This window comes from Malus domestica, chromosome 11 (genome assembly GCF_042453785.1).
Source record: "Malus domestica chromosome 11, GDT2T_hap1".
NCBI lineage: Eukaryota > Viridiplantae > Streptophyta > Magnoliopsida > Rosales > Rosaceae > Malus > Malus domestica.
In genome coordinates this window covers 5670733-5691693 of record NC_091671.1, presented here as the reverse complement: position 1 = coordinate 5691693, position 20961 = coordinate 5670733, and the positions used below count along the sequence as shown (strand labels likewise).

General features: G+C 39.3%; 1 protein-coding gene across 1 annotated transcript; it reads right to left on the bottom strand.

The window, feature by feature from the left end:
- Positions 1-10279: 10279 nt before the first annotated feature.
- Positions 10280-12980, bottom strand: LOC114819457 (zinc transporter 6, chloroplastic-like). Its single transcript, XM_029088200.2, has 2 exons — positions 12117-12980; positions 10280-10861 (listed from the first exon to the last, which is right to left on the bottom strand). Exons 1-2 carry the CDS (start codon positions 12843-12845, stop codon positions 10547-10549), a joined length of 1044 nt encoding a protein of 347 aa, XP_028944033.1. The 5' UTR covers positions 12846-12980; the 3' UTR covers positions 10280-10546.
- Between the last annotated feature and the right edge of the window lie 7981 nt (positions 12981-20961).

The following is a 20961-nucleotide window of genomic DNA, read 5'->3' as shown; positions in this document are numbered from 1 at the left end:
TGACTTTCCACAGCTTTGATCTTGAACTGGGTTGGAGGATTTTTTGGATTCCTCCAATTGTTGATTTTCCACAGCTTATTCTTGAACTAGGTTTTGATTCAAGAGTGGTAGACAATTGATCTTGAATCGGACTTGTGATTTCTTCAAGGGCCGTCGAGGCTTGATCTTGAATTTGGCCGGAAACTTCTTCAAGGGCCGTTGAGGCTTGATTCTTGAAGGTTGACTCGAACACATGGCAAGCAGGCACGAGGTGAAGGTGACGACTTGTTGCTTTGTTCAATCTTTCTAATTCACACCTGAGTAGTTTGGTCAACGGTATGATCTTCAAGATTGATGGGCTCTTCTTCCAGTTGGTGACTTGATATTTAAGGATTTGATTCAAGGGTGGTGAAACGGCACATGCAGCCCACAACGCCTAGCAAGTCGACCCAAGAATTTGAAGGTCAAAATGAGTCCTCCACCCAGAGTGATTGCAACCCTGATGATATGAGATACTTTTGATTTTGAAGAAGTAGCTGATGAATCAGCACGTGCTTTGTTGCACTTGTCTCCACATGCTTCAAGGTATCATTTTCATTTCCTTTATCTGTTCCTCAGGCAGATGTGGCATCTTCTCGAGTTCCTCATCTCAGACTCCTTCTGCTGAGTTGACTGTGCAGGCTGCATTCTTCTCTGCTTGTTTCTTCTGCACGTTGTCTCCACATGCTGCAAGGTATCATTTTCACTTGCCTTATCTGTTCTTCAGGCAGATGTGGCAGCTTCTTTGGAAGTACAGCAGCAGTGGGAGACGAGTACTCGAGAGCAGTGCTAGGTAGGCAATCAGGGAAGGGTTCCAAGCAGTCGGTTCCTTACCCGAGTTTGAGTGGAGGTTCCGGCATATTGTTTTCTTTATCCTTGTCTTTATAGGTAAGAACAAGGACAAATGAAAGGACAGGGAGAACGCATGATATGAGATACTCTTGCTTTCTACCCTGGTGATATAAGATACTTTTGCTTTGGAGTCATCGGCTTGCAGAGGTACCCCAAGGAATAAGGAACACTGGGTGACTCGAGAGGCTTCGTTGGGAAGGCATTCTCGGAGATGAAGAAATGTTCTGTATGTCTGCCTTGCTATGTAGGGTGAAGGTGGACAGTTATAGGAAGTCATTTAATCCCTGTAGAGGTACTATTCTTTCACTCGTGTCGATAACCATTGAGTGATTGATTAGTATGGCTTCACGTGCTTTATTCTTTATAAAAAATCTTCGACAAATTGTCCGTAATTTCAGCCAAGCTGAGTGTGCATGTGACAGGTGTTGATGAGGCTGAAAAAGACTGGCGCCTCTTCGATATCTGGGATCGGCGCTTCGATAAATTGCCCGTGATTTCCGCAAAGCTGAGTTTGCGTGTGACGGGTGCTGACGCGTCTGGAAAAGCAAGATGCTTCTCCGATTTCTGAGCTTGCCTCTTCGATCTCTGAAATCCCGTCGAGTGCTGATTTTTTATAGAGGCACGCAGTTCATTTCAAAGCACCTTTGAATTTTCGCTTGTAGAAACTCCCTTCTTGCACTTCTAAGATCTTGGTTCGTCCGACCTCTTCTTTCTTCAACACTTTGAAAATGTCTGGACCCTCCGACCGTCGTTTTGACTTGAATCTTGGTGAAGAGGCAGTCCCTTCTTCTCCAAACAACATATGGCGCCCATCCTTCATATCCCCTACTGGTCCTCTTACCGTTGGGAATTCGGTGATGAAGAATGATATGACAGTTGCGGTGGTGGCCCGGAACCTTGTCACTCCCAAAGATAACAGACTACTTTCCAAACGGTCTGATGAGTTGGCTGTTAAGGATTCTCTGGCCCTCAGTGTGCAGTGTGCAAGTTCTGTGTCTAATATGGCCCAACGTCTATTTGCTTGAACTCGTCAAGTTGAATCATTGGCGGTTGAAGTGATGAGTCTTAAACAGGAGATTAGAGGGCTAAAGAATGAGAATAAACAGTTGCACAGGCTCGCACATAACTATGCTACAAACATGAAGAGGAAGATTGACCAGATGCAGGAATCTGATGGTCAGATTTTACTTGATCATCAGAGGTTTGTGGGTTTGTTCCAACAGCATTTGCCTTCGTATTCTGAGGTTGTACCGCGTAATGAAGCTCCAAATGATCAACCTCCGGCTCCTCTTCTTCCTGGAGTTCTACCTAGTATTGAGGCTCTGAATAATCACCCTTTGGTGCCTCTCCGATCTGGGGCTTCGCCGAGTACTGAGGCGCCACCTGATCAATGAAGGCTTTTGTTTGTTTGCACATTTTTTGTTTTTTTGTTTTTGGCATGTAAATGTTCTCTCTGTAATTTTCCAGAGAAATCAACGAAATAAACTTTATTTTTCTCAATGCATTTGTTTTTTTTTTTTCATGTGGTGCAATCCGCACCATCCCCCCATTACTTTATTTATTCTTTTTTTTTTTTCATATGGTGCAATCTGCACCATCCCACCCATTACTTTATATATTATTTTTTTCTTTTTTCATATGGTGCAATCTGCACCATCCCACCCATTACTTTTTATATATATTTTTTCTTTTTTTTTTCATATGGTGCAATCCGCACCATCCTTTTTTTATTTTTTTATATTTTTTATATATATACATATATTATTATTATTATTATTATTATTTGTCTTTTCAGATGGTGCAATCCGCACCATCCCCTTTTTATTTTATTTTATTATATATATGTATATTTTAGGGTGGTGGCTGACACCATCATTTTTTTATTTTTTTATTTTTTTTTTATATTTTATTTTTGTCGCTTTCAGTGCCGGGTGCACCAAAATTTATTTTTTCATGCACACATACATACATACGTACATACATATACATACATACATATATATATAGGGTGCGGGATAGAAGCTTGGAGGAGGAAGGGAGCTTCCGGGACTCGACCTCGAAGCCGTCGGTGCCGCCGCTGTTGCTGAGCTTTGAGTCCAGAAGTGCACTGCCCGTACTGATGTTGCCGATGCGGTCGGGGAGGAGGAGTTGACAGCAGCTTGATCACTGCGAACGGCTTAAGCGGCGGAGATGGTGACTTGGTCTACTTTAACAGCAAGAAGGAGATGCGGGAGAAGACGTGTTGATGGTCGAGGCAACCAGCTCGTCACGGACGAGATCGCTGGTGGCGATGTGAGGGATGCCGAGGAGGTAGCAGGGGCTGGTGGATTTCTGCCAGCATAGGCATGATGGATTTGTTGAGCATGAGGAATCACACCCCAAGAATTATCTTTATCCAACATTGGGAGCTGGACAGGTGAATAGCCAAACATAACTGGCAAGTTTCCAGGATTCACAGGTTGAGTCCCTGTTCGCTCACCAATAACAGTAGGCATCGCCTGCATCATCCCATGTATTGGATGTCCTGATGTGGTGGTCGCACCAACTGAGTTAGATTCCTTCGTCGGGAGAGAATAAGGTATGTTCATCATGTTTACTGATTGCAGGGACTGCCATACGCCATATTCCCAAGCTTATATTCATTTTCTGATGAGATATTAAACCTCTTCTGCCCATTTAGGTCGACAACATTGGAATCAGCAAACCTTCGAACTTCCTTCTGAGCATCAGAAGAATCACCGGATCCAACAAATCGCTTGACGCCCTTAGCATGTTGAGAAATCGGCACTGAGGATGAACCTTCCACTTCAGAATTTGCCACGTCTTCATTTTCAGCAGTTAAGCCATCTTCTGTAACAGAAATGTGTGATGCTCTCGTCTCAGGTCTTCACCTGCCAGAAGAACCATGCTGTTGTGCTGCTTATGGCTGCCACATGAACTTCCACAGACGAGAAGTCAGCTTTGCAGGTGACAGCGGCTGAGTTGTCGGTAGGGATGCTTTTCCTCCAGTCGAGGACGCTTTGACTCGGCGTTGCTAACAAGTTGGAAGCGGTGTAATTTTTTTTATTTTTTATTTTTTTTATTTTATTTTTTGTCGCTACGTAGAAGCCACTGCACGCCACTGCACGCCGCTGCATAAGATGAAAGGCGGAGTTCACTTGAGCCAAGTTACGGGGAACTTAAAGTGAGGGTGCGACTGTGGAAAACAGAGAGAGGAATCGCAACTGTCTTCGGAGGAAGAGGGAGCTAGAGGAAGAATCTGTCGATTCTTCAAGAAGAGATCCAGGCCGCCTTTATCGTAGTCATTTAGCCCTAAGTTCAAACTATGACCTCGCCGGTGATGCGACCCCATCGGAAAGCTCCTCCCTCTAGATAGTTTCGCGGCAACAATTGCAGTCATCCCATTATCAGTATCGCATTATGGGTTGACAGCAACATCACCTTGTAAGTTATGGAGTGTTGAATCTGTCGCGGAATGGGAGAAAAAAAGGAGACAATTCAGATCTCTAAGGCATTAAAGAGGATGACAGGGCCTGTAGCTTGAGGGGTGTACGGATCGAGAGAGGACCGGGCCCGGATTTGTAGCTGGTGGACTTGGGTCTTCTTCTTGGAGTTGGATTTGGACATAGGCTTGGGCCTGGTCACTGCCACTTGGGTTTGGATGACCTTCTTTTGATGAGCTGGCTGGATAGAGGTTATATATATATATATATATATATATATATATATATATATATATATATATATATATATATATATATATATAAAAGGAATCTGTATTTTTTTTTTGGTAAATACATAACATATGTATCCATTTTCTTTTTTTCGAAGAAATTGTAATTTAATTGTGTACAAAGAAAATTGCAAACCCTTTTTTTTTTTTTAACAAAATAAATTTGTAATAAAATTGACCTTCATCAATGAAACACTTATTTATTATTATTATTATTATTTTTTAAATACATAGTAATCACATATATATATATATATATATATATATATATATATATTGGTAATGAAATTGACTTTCATTAATAAAACTTTTTTTTTTATGTGATGTGACTGAACTCGAAGTTTTGAAGTTTCAAGTTGCCTACGTACTCTTCCAAAGAAGAGATCAAATCATAACGTAGTTCAAATGAGTGACGAATTTAACAGTGATTTTGATGATGATTTTGCCGTACACAGTTTATGCTCTTGCGGGCCAGGAGCTTTGGTTCGTGCAGTTTATGCTCGTGCGAACAAGGAGTGTTGGTGTTGCCTTTTATGCTCGTGCAGACCAGGAGCCTCGTGTCCTACAGTTTAGGCTCGTGCAGGCAAAGAGCTTCGTGTCCTATAGTTTAGGCTCATGTGGACAAGGAGCTTTGGTTCGTGCAGTTTAGGCTCGTGCGAACAAGGAGCATTGGTTCGTGCAGTTTAGGCTCGTGCGAACAAGGAGCATTGGTGAATTTGTCAAGCAATTTTGGAGAGGCGTTCCTCACAATCTTCATAGCAAGGAGCCTTGACCGAGTGATTGAAGAAGTCTTCGGACAAGAAATCGCGCATTGTGATGGGGATGGACGATCTTCGTGTCGAAGTTTCATCATCTTCAACACGTTCACGTTGTTTTGAAGGTTGACAATAGCTGCTTTGCCCCCTTTCCGATTGGCGGACTTGTGGAGGAGACATATGCTTCTTGTGCAATTTCTTAGGAGTGACTTGAGTCCATTCTTCGACTTTGCTTTGCTTAACTGGCATGGTTTTGGAGCATGCCCCTAGCGATTGAGGTGAAGATTTTGAGTTGACAGAGCCATAAGTGATGGTGGTATAATTTGACTTCACCACATCGTCAAGATCTAGCTCGATGATTCATTTCTGAGCCAGCTTTATGATGAGATCTTTCAGCACGAAGCACTTTTCTGTCGGATGACTGATGAAGCGGTGGAATTTACAGTACCTTAGACTGTCGGTGCGATTCATCTCTTCTGGCCGTCTGCACTCAAGCAAGCTGATCACCTTCTTTTCCAGCAAGTCTTCTAACATGGCAACCACATCAGAGTTGGGGAATGGATAAGTTTTCTCCTCAAGCTCCTTCAAAGTGCGTCTACGCATCTCTTGATCACGAAAGCCTTTGGCTTGAATTGCCTTGCCTCGTGTAGGGATTTTGACGGGAGCTGTGTTGACTGTCATTGCTTCCTTGGTGGATTTCCACGCAGTCTTCTCCAACTTTGGCCCAAGAACTTTGTCGTTCTTGTAGTCAGCGATCGGTTCTTTCTTCCCATGATGGGCGATGCTCAACTCCATGTCATGGGTGCGGGTGGCCAATTCCTCGAAGGTCCGTGGTTTAATGCCTTGAAGGATGTATTACAAACCCCATTGCATGCCTTGGATGCACATCTCGATTGAAGAGGTTTCCGAGAGCATATCTTTACAGTCGAGGCTTAGAGTGCGCCATCTGTTGATGTAGTCAATGACTGGCTCATCCTTCCATTGCTTTGTACTTGTGAGCTCCAGCATGCTTACAGTGCGGCGGGTGCTGTAGAAGCGGTTAAGGAATTCTCTTTCCAATTGCTCCCAGTTGTTTATGGACTCAGGCTCTAGGTCTGTGTACCATTCAAAGGCGTTTCCTTTCAGTGAGCGCACAAACTGCTTGGCGAGGTAGTCTCCCTCCGTCCCCACGTTGTTGCAAGTTTCGACAAAATGTGCAACGTGCTGCTTTGGGTTTCCTTTTCCATCAAACTGCATGAACTTTGGTGGTTGATATCCCCTCGGCATCTTTAGGGCATCAATCTTCTTTGAATAAGGCTTTGAGTACAACCCGGAGGTATTTGAGCTCCATTCGTACTGTTCCTTGACGGTGCTGGCGATCATCTCCTGCAGCTGCTGGATAGAAAGAGATCTCATGAGTGCCGCTGCTTAGTCTGGCTCCGGCTTCACATTGATATTCTCCACCGGAAGCTCCTCTTCTTCGTCATCTCCTCTCTTAGTGGATCATCCTTTGGGTCAGGGTTCTCCCCGTCTTGTGGCTCCAGTCGGTTGACGAGTGCAGCGATTTGCAAGTCTTTTTCTTCCACAGTTCGGGTTAGCCTTGCAATTGCTTCATTCATTTGAGCCAGCTGCTCATCGATTGAAGTTGCTCCAATGGTCATGACTTGCATGGCTAAACTGCCGCTCGAATCGGCATCGGAGAGCATGGATTCAGAGTATTTCCTTGGACTTTCGCCCCTTGGTGCCCTTGGTGAGGCTAAGGTGATCAAAGGTTCGTGCCTTGGGTGCTCTTGTTCCCTTGGCAGAGTTGATGCAGAGGTGAAAGAGGTGGCAGAAGTAGCTCTTGCCTTGCTTCGAGTCGTGATGCCTAAAGTGACACCACTTGCGACGAGGACGCTCTTGTTCTTTGTGCTAGTTGCGGGAACAGTTTGAGCCTTCCTTGATGCCATTAATTTTGGAAGTGTGCTCGAATTTCTTGAACGGAGAAAGAGATGAGAGGTAGAGATTATCCCACCGGGCGTGCCAATTTGTGAACACGAAAAATTCCTGAAACGAAAGAGACAAGAACCACGTGCACAAAATAATATTTTGTATTTGATGATTTTGGGTTACAATCTCTCTATCTTGATCCTCTGATTCGATCTCCGTAAGGTATTGATTTGTGGATGTGCGATTGATCCAAAGGGCCGTTGGGCTTGATCTAAGGATAAACGTTCTTCAAGGGCCGTGGGCTTGATCTTGAAGGTGGATTTGAGCAGATCTTCAAGGAGCCGTTGGGGCTTGATCTTGAGGATGAGCGTTTATTCAAGGGCCGTTGAGGCTTGATCTTGAATAACGGTGATGAACGGATTTTCAAGGGCTTTTGGGCTTGATCTTGAAGAACAATGATTGGATGTATGGATTTGTCGACGTTTGTTGATCCAAAGGGCCGTTGGGGCTTGATCTTAGGATGAACGGATGATGAACGAATAACGAAGAACGAAGAACAATTTCTTCAAGGGCCGTCGGGGCTTGATTTTGAATTGGTGGATGATTGTTGATCCAAAGGGCCGTTGGGGCTTGATCTTAGATGAATGATGAACGAAGAACGAATAAGGTTTTCTTCAAGGGCCGTCGGGGCTTGATCTTAGATGAATGATGAACGAAGAACGAAAAAGGCTTTCTTCAAGGGCCGTCGGGGCTTGATCTTGAAGGTGGATGATTGTTGATCCAAGGGCCGTCGGGGCTTGATCTTGGATGAATGATGAACGAAGAACGAAGAAGGCTTTCTTGATTCTTCGGGAACCTGGATGCTTGAGAGCTTCAGAGTTTCAGAGCTTCAGAGCTTCAGAATTTTGCCTAATGATTTTGGTTTTTTTTAAATGAATGAAATTAGCCTTCTATTTATAGAAATTTCCAAGGCCTAATTTTAAATATAATATTCCAGATGAAATAAGTCATTTCTGCCAGGTGTTGACATGTGTCCTGTTTGATGACTTTTCCAACTTATTTTGATTTTTTGTTTAGACACACGCTACGTGTAAAATTTATGTAATACATGAGCGTTGAAACTTTGATTTATCGGTCAACATTTATTTACCGAAATTTCGATGTCTACAATTGTCTCACCATCATTTTTTCATACAAGTAAGTGAAATCATGATTTTTTTTTTAGTAATTTTGTATCAAAATATTTACATAAGATAAAAATATGCACTTATTAAGAGAAATTGTCCCACCATCATTTTTTTCCATACAAGTAAGTGAAATCATGATGTTTTTTGGATAGTTTGAATGAATTGAAGCGGTGACACTTAAGGAGAACGTAGAAGGAGATAGGCAATTGTTCACACACACACAAAGTGTGCTCTCTGCTAGTATTAATTAAAGAAAACGATTCCTAGTTACAACAAACATATCTAATTCCCTAATAGCTTGAACTTCGTATCATGCATTCACAAACCTTCCTAATTACAGCAGACAAATCTAATATAATTACTCAAACTTTCCTAATTACATCAAGCATACCAAGGAAGACGGTAATAGGAATAAAATCAAGACTTCGATTTGAACTAGGGCAAAAAGGGATTGCAATTGTTTGCTAGTGCATCAAGTAATAACCGGGGCAATTACTTTTTACAATCGTTTACTTGTATAACAGGTGCTCCACATCATTCAATATGTGTTGTTCACATTTTTCACTTAGTGTCGCTACATGTAAAGGAACTTGGGACATGTGAGGATGCACAGAGTAGTCTCGCATCAAAAAGTTAAAGAATCTTGTTTTGGAGGTGAAAATCGCAACTTCATTTTCTTTATTATTAACCTCAATACCAGGAAAGAAAAAAAGAAAGAAGAAAGAATACCCAAATTCACACCTGACCCATTTAACAAACGGGTTATATAAGTTGTGTTAACCTGTTTAATAACTCAACAGCCCCAAACCCGGCACGTAAAAACCTAAATCCGTGACGACATGATCCGATCCATTTCCACCTTTCGGTTAAAGAAGCTGTCAATTGAATTCTCCATTTAGCAAACATGTCAATCTATAGAATTGGATGGGGTTGATATAGTTGCATTCCATCTACTTTTTACTTTAGTATGTGTAGTTGGAGATGACACAGAAGGCAGAAACTAACAGTGCATGGTAAAGTAATGATAAAGAACGTGGGCCAACTTTTGGTTGGCCATTTCTTATATTTTGTCCAAGTCAGAGTGGAAAAGAAAAATCGAGCTCAAGATAAAGATAAATGACTTAAATAATTGAGCTACAAATCTTCTCGTAAATTAAATAATTAAATAGCTTCTTTCGCATCATGTTAGTCCAAACTAAGAGGTAGTGACTGTTCTAAAAATGTCGCTTAGGCCCCTAGGAGCTAGGCGGTTGGACACTGTTCCGATTAATGCTTAAGCGGTTGAAAATTAAAAAGGACGCCTAGACCTACTAAGGCGTGTGCTTAGACCGTCTAGACACCCGTCTAGCCTCCCAGACCCGCCTAGATGCCTAGGTTGCGGTTTACTTAGACAGAAAATAGATAACTTTCATTTTGCATTTTATTTTTTTCAATAAATTGTAAGAGACTTGTTGAATACTTAAAAGAACATACATTATATACTCGTTCTCCATGTTTTCATTATGTTCCAATAGCTCATAATATATATGTTATTCCATTTTGTAGTTTATGATGAAATCATATACATTTTAAGTATAAACAGACACTTATTTACACGAAATATAATAGATTTAATTAAATCCGCCTAGCCGCATAGGCGCTAGGCCCCAAACTGTTGCCCGACTAGCGCCTAACGTCTTTTAGAACCTTGAGTGATAGTGCTATCCAATCTTCAATGTAATTGAAACTAACAATCCAAATTCGGATTCTCATTTTCGTTGATAAATAAAATTTTATTTTTCGAACATAATGCGAGAACAATATATATTGTTAGTGTTTGGAACCTCTAGGTAGAATATCTTATATAACTGATTAAAGGTAGAACCCCGTCTAAGATACAAGATATAACGGGCACAAGCTTTACCCTATCGCCCCATTGATGTTCACATTTTCGATTTCTTTCCTCTACTTCTTACAAATATCCAAATGAAGATGTGATAACAACATTATGCTACACGGCACCTATCAACGATCATTTCACATTTCAAACTAAACATTATGCAACCCATGACATGATTTTTCTTTTCCTTAGCTAATTAAAAAAGGAGCAAATTCTATGCCCAAAGGGCAAGGATGGACATAGAGGAAGAGCCAAGAACAAGAGCGATGTACGATGTTTTTCGCAACCATGAATTGGAGCTCATCATCTTGTTGTGGAAGAAATCGAGAGCTATGAGATCGACCAGAGCCATGTAGATAAGTATACCCGAGGAGAAGGACCCTAACAAACCCTCCAAGATTAGGGCATTAGGGTTCCTATCATCGTAACCAGTCACCGAGAACAAGATCATACCCAATACTATCCCCATTGGTGTTGTCACTGCAAACATGAAGCACATGTAGGCTGTTGTCCCGAACTTAAATCCTGCCTGCAACGAAGCAAATGAAGCGCATCTTATGTAAGAGCACTTTCTTTCTTTGTCAAAACATATAGAGAAGTCTTTACTTTATGAGAAAGACTTATATGACACTTGCAGCGTCTCTTGTCAATGAAATAAAAACACATATATATTTTAATTCATGTCTTCATTTCATTGACACGATACTTTGGCATGGGTGCGTGATGGTGTTAGCCATGTCATACCATGTAAGTCGTTCTTTTATTTTACTAGAAGGAGGAGTAGAACGCATGTGCATGGCGGATTTTTTTTTATTGACCTAACTCATATTTCCACGTGTAATAAACACTTTAGTTTGTTACGAATTTTATAAGCCACGTGTTCTGGGGACTGAGATTTTGCGCACTACATGAATATTCCTAGGATCATATGATAGCTATTTGCTTTGTTATTTTTGTGCATGCAGGTGATATTGTATAATATCGTTTGTGTACTTTATAAACCCACTTTTATATTATAATAAACTTCTGCTTTTAATTGGTGTTTGATTTTGCAGCATTATCTAAAGTTACATTGTTTTATAAAATAATTTAATAATTTATACCAATATCATCTGAATTTTAGGCCATTTAGCAAATCTCCAAAAAAAAAAAAATAAATAAATAATGTGCCACCTCCATTAAAATAAAAGTTATTGCTATATGTCTCTTACTAATTCGATAAATTGTTCCGTTAAAAAAGTTGCAAGTGCTTCACACGCGACCACTAAACAAAAAATTGTGTCAATTTTTCGAACATAAAAATACTCATCAAAACATTCACGTACAAATAATGTGCAAATTTTCGAACAAAAAACAAATAAAGCTTACCCATACGAGCACATTGAGTTGGAACATTTACTTCGCCTATTGAATATGTCAGTTTCAGAATTAAAATCACTTTTGAAACCATCTGAATTTTAATCACAACGGAGCATACTAGAATTTTCAAACAATAATGACCTAGAATTCTAACAGTATGATCAGTCAAATGAGATATGTTTTAGTGTACAAACTACATACATCAAGTGCCACACATAATTAATTAAATATTTTTTTTTCCAAGTATCCGACCAATTGTTTTGTGGTGTACTGGATGTGTTTCCGATATATTGAAAATTTCTCCGATTGAAGACAAAGGTAAATCAGAGACCCGCAAACTTAGAGAAAGTAATAAACAACAAAATCTATGTCGTCAATTTTTGTATCTAAAATCAAATTATTAAGATATTTGTTAATAAATTTACCTGAGCAATGCATCCCCCGAGTCCCATCCCTTCGAAAATCTGATGAAACGACAGCGCAGCGACCAGCGGCCGGATGGTGCACTGGTTCTGCGACATCCCCATCGTCACCCCAATTATCACCGAGTGGAAAATAATCCCGATTTCCAACACCTGCGAAACCAGCCGCTGCTTCATCCGGATCAACATTTCCTCACTAGTACTACTCCCACCACTATTACTCTCCACACCCACCGCCACCGCCACCTCCGTATCCATCGACAATTTGCTATTCTTCCCCATCAATTCGTCCCGCGTCCCCACCGGCACGACCTCGTATCCGCCGTGACCGTGGCCGTCGCGGGCGGAGTGGGATTCCATGTGTGAGGTGGCCGTGAGGTCGACGAGGAGGGCGATGATGGCGCCGACCATGGTGACGAGCCCCGAAAAGGGGTAGTCCTTCCAGGGGTGGTGGGAGGACACGTGGCAGTCGTTGAGGGCTAGGAAGGCATCGGGGAGGACGTGGACGAGGGAGGTGGAGAGGATGACGCCGGCGGCGAAGCACTTGATGACGAGCGTTGCTTTGTCGTACGCTGGCTTGCCTTGGAAGTAGCGGGAGAGGAGGACGGGGGACGATATGCCGATGACGCTGGTGACGAAGATGACGGAGATTGAGATTAGCTTGAGTTGAGCGGCGGCGCGTCCGTCCCGGCAGGAGAGGGTCCGAGCAGTGCCCGATACGCAAGAGACCATTTTCCTATACAACTGACAAGCAAAATTCAACTGACTCTAGGCCGCTATAATTTGTGGACTTCTTGTCTGGTTGGGAGGGAGAGAGATGCTTGTCGGGTTAAATAGTGTGGGGCCGGGTTGTGGGGCCTAGGGACTCTGTGAGGAGAAGATTTTCAGTTAGAAATAAAGAATAAGAGGCTGAACACTACGTGTCATTATAGATAAATTTTCTTTAAGTATTTGTCTAATTGTATGATAACATGTGATATTATACTATGTGTTCTTGTATGCTGAGAAATCATCAGATTGTACGAGGAAAGATTTTTTAGTTTGTTGAAAACACGGCCCGATTCATCTATTATTACAATACAATTTGTTAGAAACTTAAAAAAAAAGTTTCAACTAATTATATTAGGGTAATGCTAGAGAAATTAAATTCGTAGACAATTTTAGCAAACTAAATATTTATCACAAATAGTAACGATTACGTTTATCAATACTTAGTAATAATGTGCAAACTAATTGATGTATCACTAATATAAATGAGTATATTTATTAACACTTAAGTTATAAATCAATCATCAATTTCCATATTCTTTCCTTTATAAAATTTGTCTAAAAATTTAGTTTCTCCAGTATTACCTATTATATTATGACATATATTGTTTCACACTGTGCTCTTGGCATGCGGCGGTATTGGATATCCGTGAGTTTCCATTGTTGTGAAGTGTGATGTGTGTGTGTTTCCACTTCCAAATTTTTTTTAGGAGGAAAGTTAATTGCTTTTGATACTAAAGGGAAAAAGGAAATAAAAAAATTGGCTACTTTTGTTCTTGTGTAGATCGATGGATGGTGAATTTAAACATTTTGATGCGAGTTAAACGTTAATCATTGGCTTTTGAAAAATTTTATATGAAGTTAGAAGGTAAATCAACATAAATATAAACTGGTTGCGTATTGAGAGGGATCAACATCCTTTCAGAACTTAGGAGGCTGAGTCTTCTGAGCAAAGCACACGGATTGTTGGATCAAAATCAAACAGTTACAATTATTATAATTTTTAGAGGGATCTCCTATTTGTAGTTGTTGAATTTTGATATAACGATCTGTATGATTTGCTCAGGACACTTAGCTTCTTAAGCTCAGGAAATGATCTTGATCCCGTTGAGAGGCCTAAGATCTTTTGGGCATGTTTGTTTGCCCTCATTAAAGTTCACTGGATTGGACTACTTTGCTAAGATTACTAATCCCGTGTTTGGTGCAAGCTGGACTAAACCTAAATGGGATTAAGTCGGACTCATTTCGACTAAGAGCTTCGCTAAGTACTCCTAGTGAGACCCCCCAAAAACCACGGGATTGCTAATCCTGTCTTCAACATCGTTTGCACACCTTTGTCGTCTGCAACTCCTACTCCCTTACCCCTGTCTAGATCTGAAACCCACTCCCCACCCACTGCCTAAATCTCAAAATCCAACATCTAAATTCCCCCAAAAGCACAAGTAGACGAATCTCCCAAACAAATTCAAAACAAAAACCTCAAAATCCAACATCTAAAATTCCCCCAAAAGCACATACAGACGAATCTCCCAAACAAATTCAAAACAAAAAATGCAAAATCACCAGAAAATCCCCAGATTTTTCGAGAAAATCAGAGGAGGCGTTGGGTGGTGAGCTTTGATGAATCCTCTGCATAAGGAAAAAAGGGAGAGGTTAGGGAGAGAGTGGGCGGAGGAAAATAGAGAGATGTATACGTAGAGTGGAAGAGAATTCTAGAAAATGGTGAACCAGATACAAAGAGGGAGAGGGGAGGGAGAGAGTAGCGGAGGAAAAAGGAATGGGTTAGAGTGATATGCTAGGGAAAAAAAATACTGGCCTTTAGATAGGTGTTTGTAGAAGTAAAATGATAGATTAATAATAAAATATTAATAAATAGAGATTAAATAATATAGTATCTAAATTTAATAGTTATCCTGCTTCTTAGTCTGATATTGCACCAAACACTTCATTAATTCAGTCAACTTAGTCTAGTCTAAGCCAATCCAGTCTGAAATAATTCGGTGCAACAAACGCACCCTTTAAGTACTTTATGCCAGAGTTTTGTATCTAATATAGGGCATATTTTAAAATTACTTTGTCAGGCTCTGTGGTTGTGCGACAAAAGTAGTGTAGTCTTCTGGACACGACCATCACACGTCATGTGTTTTGTGTTCAATGGAGGATCTCATTAAGGCTTGGTTTGGTGCTGAGGTGATTCTGAAAAAAGTTGGTATAAAAAAAAGCCGGGAGTTTTTTTGTGTTTGGTAAACATTCAGCTTCAGTTTTTTTTCACAGTTTTGGGTGAAAAAAGCCCAAAACAAGAAGCTGCAAAACCCAGCTTTGAAAAACTGGTTTTTTTTTCACATCTGTTGTACATAAAAGTTTATCAAACACTATAATACTGTTTTTTTTTTCAAAAGCCTTTTTACAAAACACTCTACAGCTTTATTTCACAGCCGCTTATTTTCACAGCACAGAAGAAGCAGTTTTTTTTCAAAGCACAGCAATACCAAACCAGCCCTAAGACTTTAACTTTGTGGAGTCCCAAAGTAAAAGATCCAAATGAGAGCAATGCCCAAATTCTTTTAGAAAAATTAATGAAAAATGCTTGAAAACTTTGAGTTTTAACGATAAGAACAAAATAAAGGGTAAAGTGAGTAGTACCAAGATTGATTTTTTAGTGTAAAAATGTGGTTTTTTATTAAAGTAAAACAGTATCGGGAGTTTTTCGTTAAAGTTTTCAAATTTGTTTTAGTTTTTTTATTAAGGCATTTAATCAAGTACTTGAAGGATATGTCGTTATCTTCCTAGTTCTATCGACAACTTACAAAGCCTGATGCTGAGCATCACCTGCCAGGTCTTATACCAAAACTTGTTGAGCATCACTTGTCAAGGGCTGCCAAATTCTGCCCAAGAAACATTTCATTGAACGATTTATGGGCATTCTCAAGTCTCATGCCAGATGGCCCCCGAGCCCTCCGGCAACTTCAATTTCCCAACTTCTGCATGTCTTGGAACCTACAAAACCCCTTGATCTGCCACTGCTTATGTATACATTTGCTCAATTTTTGTTGGTTAGTGTGAAAGTACGCCTGATCATTAGGAGATAAATTTTTTATTATGACGGGAATACAAGTGGTACATCACGTGTTCTAATAGAAGTGGTGAGAAATTTTATTTTTTAAGTTATCGATTTTTTAGCACATGAGAGGTCGCACTTGGTGCGATGGTAAGTGCCTTCGCCCATGAGCGGTAGGTCTCGGGTTCGAGACTTGGGAGCAACCTCCTCATAAATGGGGGTAAGGCTAGCCGACATTCACCTCTCCCAGACCCTGCGTAAAGCGGGAGCCTTGTGCACTGGGTACGACCATCGATTTTTTAGCACATATATCCCACTATTTATATAGTGACACGTGATGTACCGTCCTGTGTATCGGTTACATTGAAAAATCTCTCAATCATTAGACTTTACATGTGAATAAATCATTCCTAATGGTATTGCTTAATGAGTAAAACTAAGTAGATTATATTTATTGACTAAATTTGATAATCAAATGATGTGTCACCAATAAAAAATAAGCACGTTAATCAAAATTTAAGTAATAATCAAATTATCAACTTCCATATCGTTAACAAATTTAGTCGCTTTAGTATTATCCTAATTAGTGTCCATCTAACCCAATGTAAGTAACATAACTTTCACAACAAATACATCTCCATTAGTAACTTTTTCTTCCCGACAGAGATGCATCATTTTAAATAGGATGGTCGTGTATGAATTCCATTAATCTGTTGAATGAAGACGCTTTCACTCTCCCACAACCAAAATTAATACAACATTTTAAAGTGGTGGGGTTCTAATTTTATTGCTTTCACCAATTCAAGTTGGGAGTAGGATTTTATTTATTTTTCTAAATTCCCTTCATTTTCAGTCTTCTTCTATTTGAACAGTTACAATTAAGCCACAATAATACTTGGTGTTGATTTCTATAATAAAAGAGAAAGAAAAAGAGGAAAAAGATTGATGAGGGGACTGGAGGGAAGAAGAATCTTACTCCATTTTGGTCAATTGATGCCACCTCAGTTATGATAATTGATAAACCATAGCACTTCGTGGGAATTTATTAGAACATACATTCACTTTAATCTCCTTGTTCACCTGCCTACATTGATACTAAATATATATAGATGGTTTAAATTTAGATCTATTTTACCCTGAAGTTAACTACTAGGCTCAATACTAAAGGTAGGTAGTGGCTCATTGAGCCTCTGATTGCGAGTTTTATCTCAAAAAGCATCGCTACATTTAGAAGTGAACCATGAAATTGAAAGAATTATTTCATAGAGAGATAACTGAAGATTTTCAGTGTAGTTTTAGTTTTAGGCTTGAAGAAACAGGAGGGCAGATTAGCACGAGTCCAGCAAGTACTAACCAAGGCCCAACAACTCCAGTTCAGCTAGTCTGGCCTGGCCTAAAATGGTGGGTTGGGTTCCTTTCTGAAAGACCTTGGAGGTTAGAGTGATCATAGTTTGTATCAATGCTGGGTCAGTTGTTTAAGAATATGATCGACCCCCAAACCCAATTCTTGATCAAATGTAGCACTAAAATTCCCAACAACGGGTTTGCCCCTCTCTATTTTTTGGAGTTATGTTAATGTCAGTCGCTTGTATCTTCACCAAGATTGTTATTCTACGGCCACAATCATTAGTGAATGTGTTTGCGTCCTGAACAACTGCGGCTAGCATAATCATTTTTCTTGTGATTTTATCAACATTTGTGTATCTCATCAAAGTGTGTGTCTCATCTGAGTTTGCAAACATATATATATATATATATATATATATATATATATATATAGTTGTGGATTCAGAAATTTTTCTATGAAAGGTCAATGTATAAAAGTTTTTTGAACGATAAAAAAAACCTTACAAGATACAATTTTCCATCTCGAGTTTTTATCTTATGAAAATACCACATCAACGATAGCAACAAAAAAATCTTGCATGATGCTCCAAAAAGTTGAGATTTAGAGAACTTTAGGGAATGTTAAATTCATCAATTAACGTATTTAAAAACTTAATAAAAAATGCGGATATATCATTACAGTGTCTTGAGAGTTGAGAGGTTATGATATATAACAACCACATGTAAGAATATGAATATGAGATTAGATATTTTGGCATCGGCTGTTTGAGTCCAATTAGGAAAGCCTTATTAGAAGATGTAGGTTAATTCTTGTTGATAAAGAATTTTGTTGAAGCATTGGAACTGAGATATGATGGGAAACATAAGTTGTTTTCTATATGGATTCTAATAGGGAGTCTTCATTATATTATGAGAACGTTATATGTATCTATATATATTGTGATCTCTGCTCTCACAGAACTACGCTCTTTTGGAACTAGGCCCTATTCTTAGTTTGAGCATAAGGTATTCTGACAGAGAGGAGAAGAGTTACTGCACATTTTTTTATTCAAGCATGCATGGCTCGTCGAGTGAAAACTCTTCAGGTTAGTGTATTGCAGCATTCATCTGGATTGAGGTTTTGTGCTTTACTCGGTTGTGATTCTTGTAACTGAATCTTGGTTGTGGTTTACACCACAAACCCCAGGAGACTAACTGATCAGATAAAGAAAAAAGAATGCTGCAACATTGCACAATGCACAACAACTTGCTCAAGGACGCAACAACGTGCAGCACAAACAAGCCCATGCGCCATTGATCCGCCAGTGTGTATATAGGCTCAATCGGCAATGGATTTCGACTTTTCAACCATTGAATATTTAAGTCATTATTCATAGATTATTCTTAAAAATGTTCTTCAAAATCGAAAATCATTTGACCACTTAATTCGAAGGTAATCATTTTAGTGTTTATTGAAAAAACTATGTTCACCTCTTTTTACATTCCACCAAGTTGACTTAACAATTTTGATGATTGTTTTAGGATGATCTACGAATTATGAGATGGATATTCAATGGTCGAATCGTCGAAATCCATTGTAGATTTGGTCCCACAAGGTGTCCCTCAACGTAATGGGACATATATATCTATAGGGGTGTGATATCCACACACCCCATTTTATTTCTCACACACCCCATTTTATTTCTCACACACCTTTTAAATTTTCGGCCGTCGGATCGGATGAATTGAAGAAGATCAACGGACAGAAATTATCAAGGGGTGTGTGAGAAGTAAAATAGGGTGTGTGGATAGCACATCCCTATCTATATAATGATTACTAATAGATCGCTCTTTGTCAGCCAAAAACCAAGGAAAATACTATTGTACTCGTCCATGCATAATTTTATTTTTGAACAAACGATATTATCTACACTAAGGGGGTGGGAGAGTGGCTAAGCCTCACAATAGGCTAGCAAAATGTAGTTCAATTTCGCCTTTGGCGAAACTCGAACCTAAACCTTCCACTTACAAGTGAAGAAGAGTACCACTAGACTGTAGTACAAAGTGGCATCTTCCATGCATAATTGAAAGAAAATATCATAAAAGAAAATTCATGGGCATTAAAGTAGTGCCGGCAAGTTAGTTCTTGGAGGAAGGTGGAAGAAATTGCTAAAACAAAAGCTTTAAAGGAAAGTAGTTTACTTGCTTAGTGTTTGCGCTAAGGGATGACCATTAAAGCATTATATAGATATTTAATAGATTAAAGTTTTTGCTCTTTTTTTTTTCTCTCACTCACATGTTATCAAAGCATGTCTCTAATCTAAACTACATATCAATAGAACTCTGTTTGTCAACAAAAAACCAATGAAATCACAATTATAACCTTTAATGCATAACTGAAAAAAAAATATTAAAAAAAATGTGGCCTTTAAAATAATTTCACACAAACAAATATTAAAAATGATGGAAATCCCTATGCAAATCCTGTTACCTATTGAAGTATTGTAGGAGCCTTACAGTACCTCACTTTTACTAGGTCTGACATTGCATTCTCAGTGCATTAGGTATGCTAGTTTATGCAGAATCCTATGGTGGCTCATTATACTATTGTAAAACATATTCTCATGTACTTAAAAAGGCACTTTTAATGTTGTTGTAACATATACTAGAGGAGATTTACAACTCAAGGCCTTTAGTGATGCTGATTGGGCAGGGGATCCTAATGACAGGAGATCCACTACTGGGTTAGTTGTGTTATTGGGTAACAATCTGATCTCTTGGTCATCAAAGAAACAACAAACTGTGTCTAGGTCCTCTACTGAAGTTGAGTATCGAGCTCTATCTACAACTTATGCTGAATTGGATTGGATTAAGCAACTTATGTACTATTATGTGATAACTTGTTTGCCATTGCACTGCCATTTAATCTAGTACAAAATCAAAAGACTAAGCACATTGATATAAATGTGCATTTTGTTCGAGAAAGGGTAGCCAAGAAACAATTATCAGTGCAGTTTGTCTCCTCAAAAGAACAGTTTGCTGATATATTGACTAAAGGCTTAAGTGGTCCTCTATTTCAAACACATTGTATCAATCTCATGTTTGGTTGCTCAAAGCCTAAGCTTGAGGGGGGATGTTAAAGTATGTGTTTAATGGTCTATGATTGTGAAACTTGTCACAATCCTAGGGATTGAGTTAGTTAGGTTAATAGCTTTGTAACTGTCTATATAAGACATTTTATTGTATTACTTGGTAGCTAAGAAAACAATATATTCATAAATTATTCTTCGATTCATGAAGATTAACAACAACCATGTCACCCAATCACTACCTTCAAATTCACTCACTCTCTCTTTCTCTCCCTTTAACTGCCAACCCCTTTTGTCGGATGTCTGCCCACCCGGTTAAAAACTAATAACTCCTCCCAACAAAAAATTAAAAAAAAAAATTTGAAAAAATAAAAACATTTCTCCCCACTCATACATTCTCATTCTCTTCTTCTCTTTTTCACATTTCTCTCAAACTTCTCTCTTCCATATATATACACACATACATGCCCTTTAAGGGAAGGGATTCCATTTTAAAAAAAAATGGGGACACCCTCTTGACCATTAGATTTGGCTTTAATGATCTCTTCCATATACACACACACACACACACATACATGCCCTTTAAGGGAAGGGATTCCATTTAAAA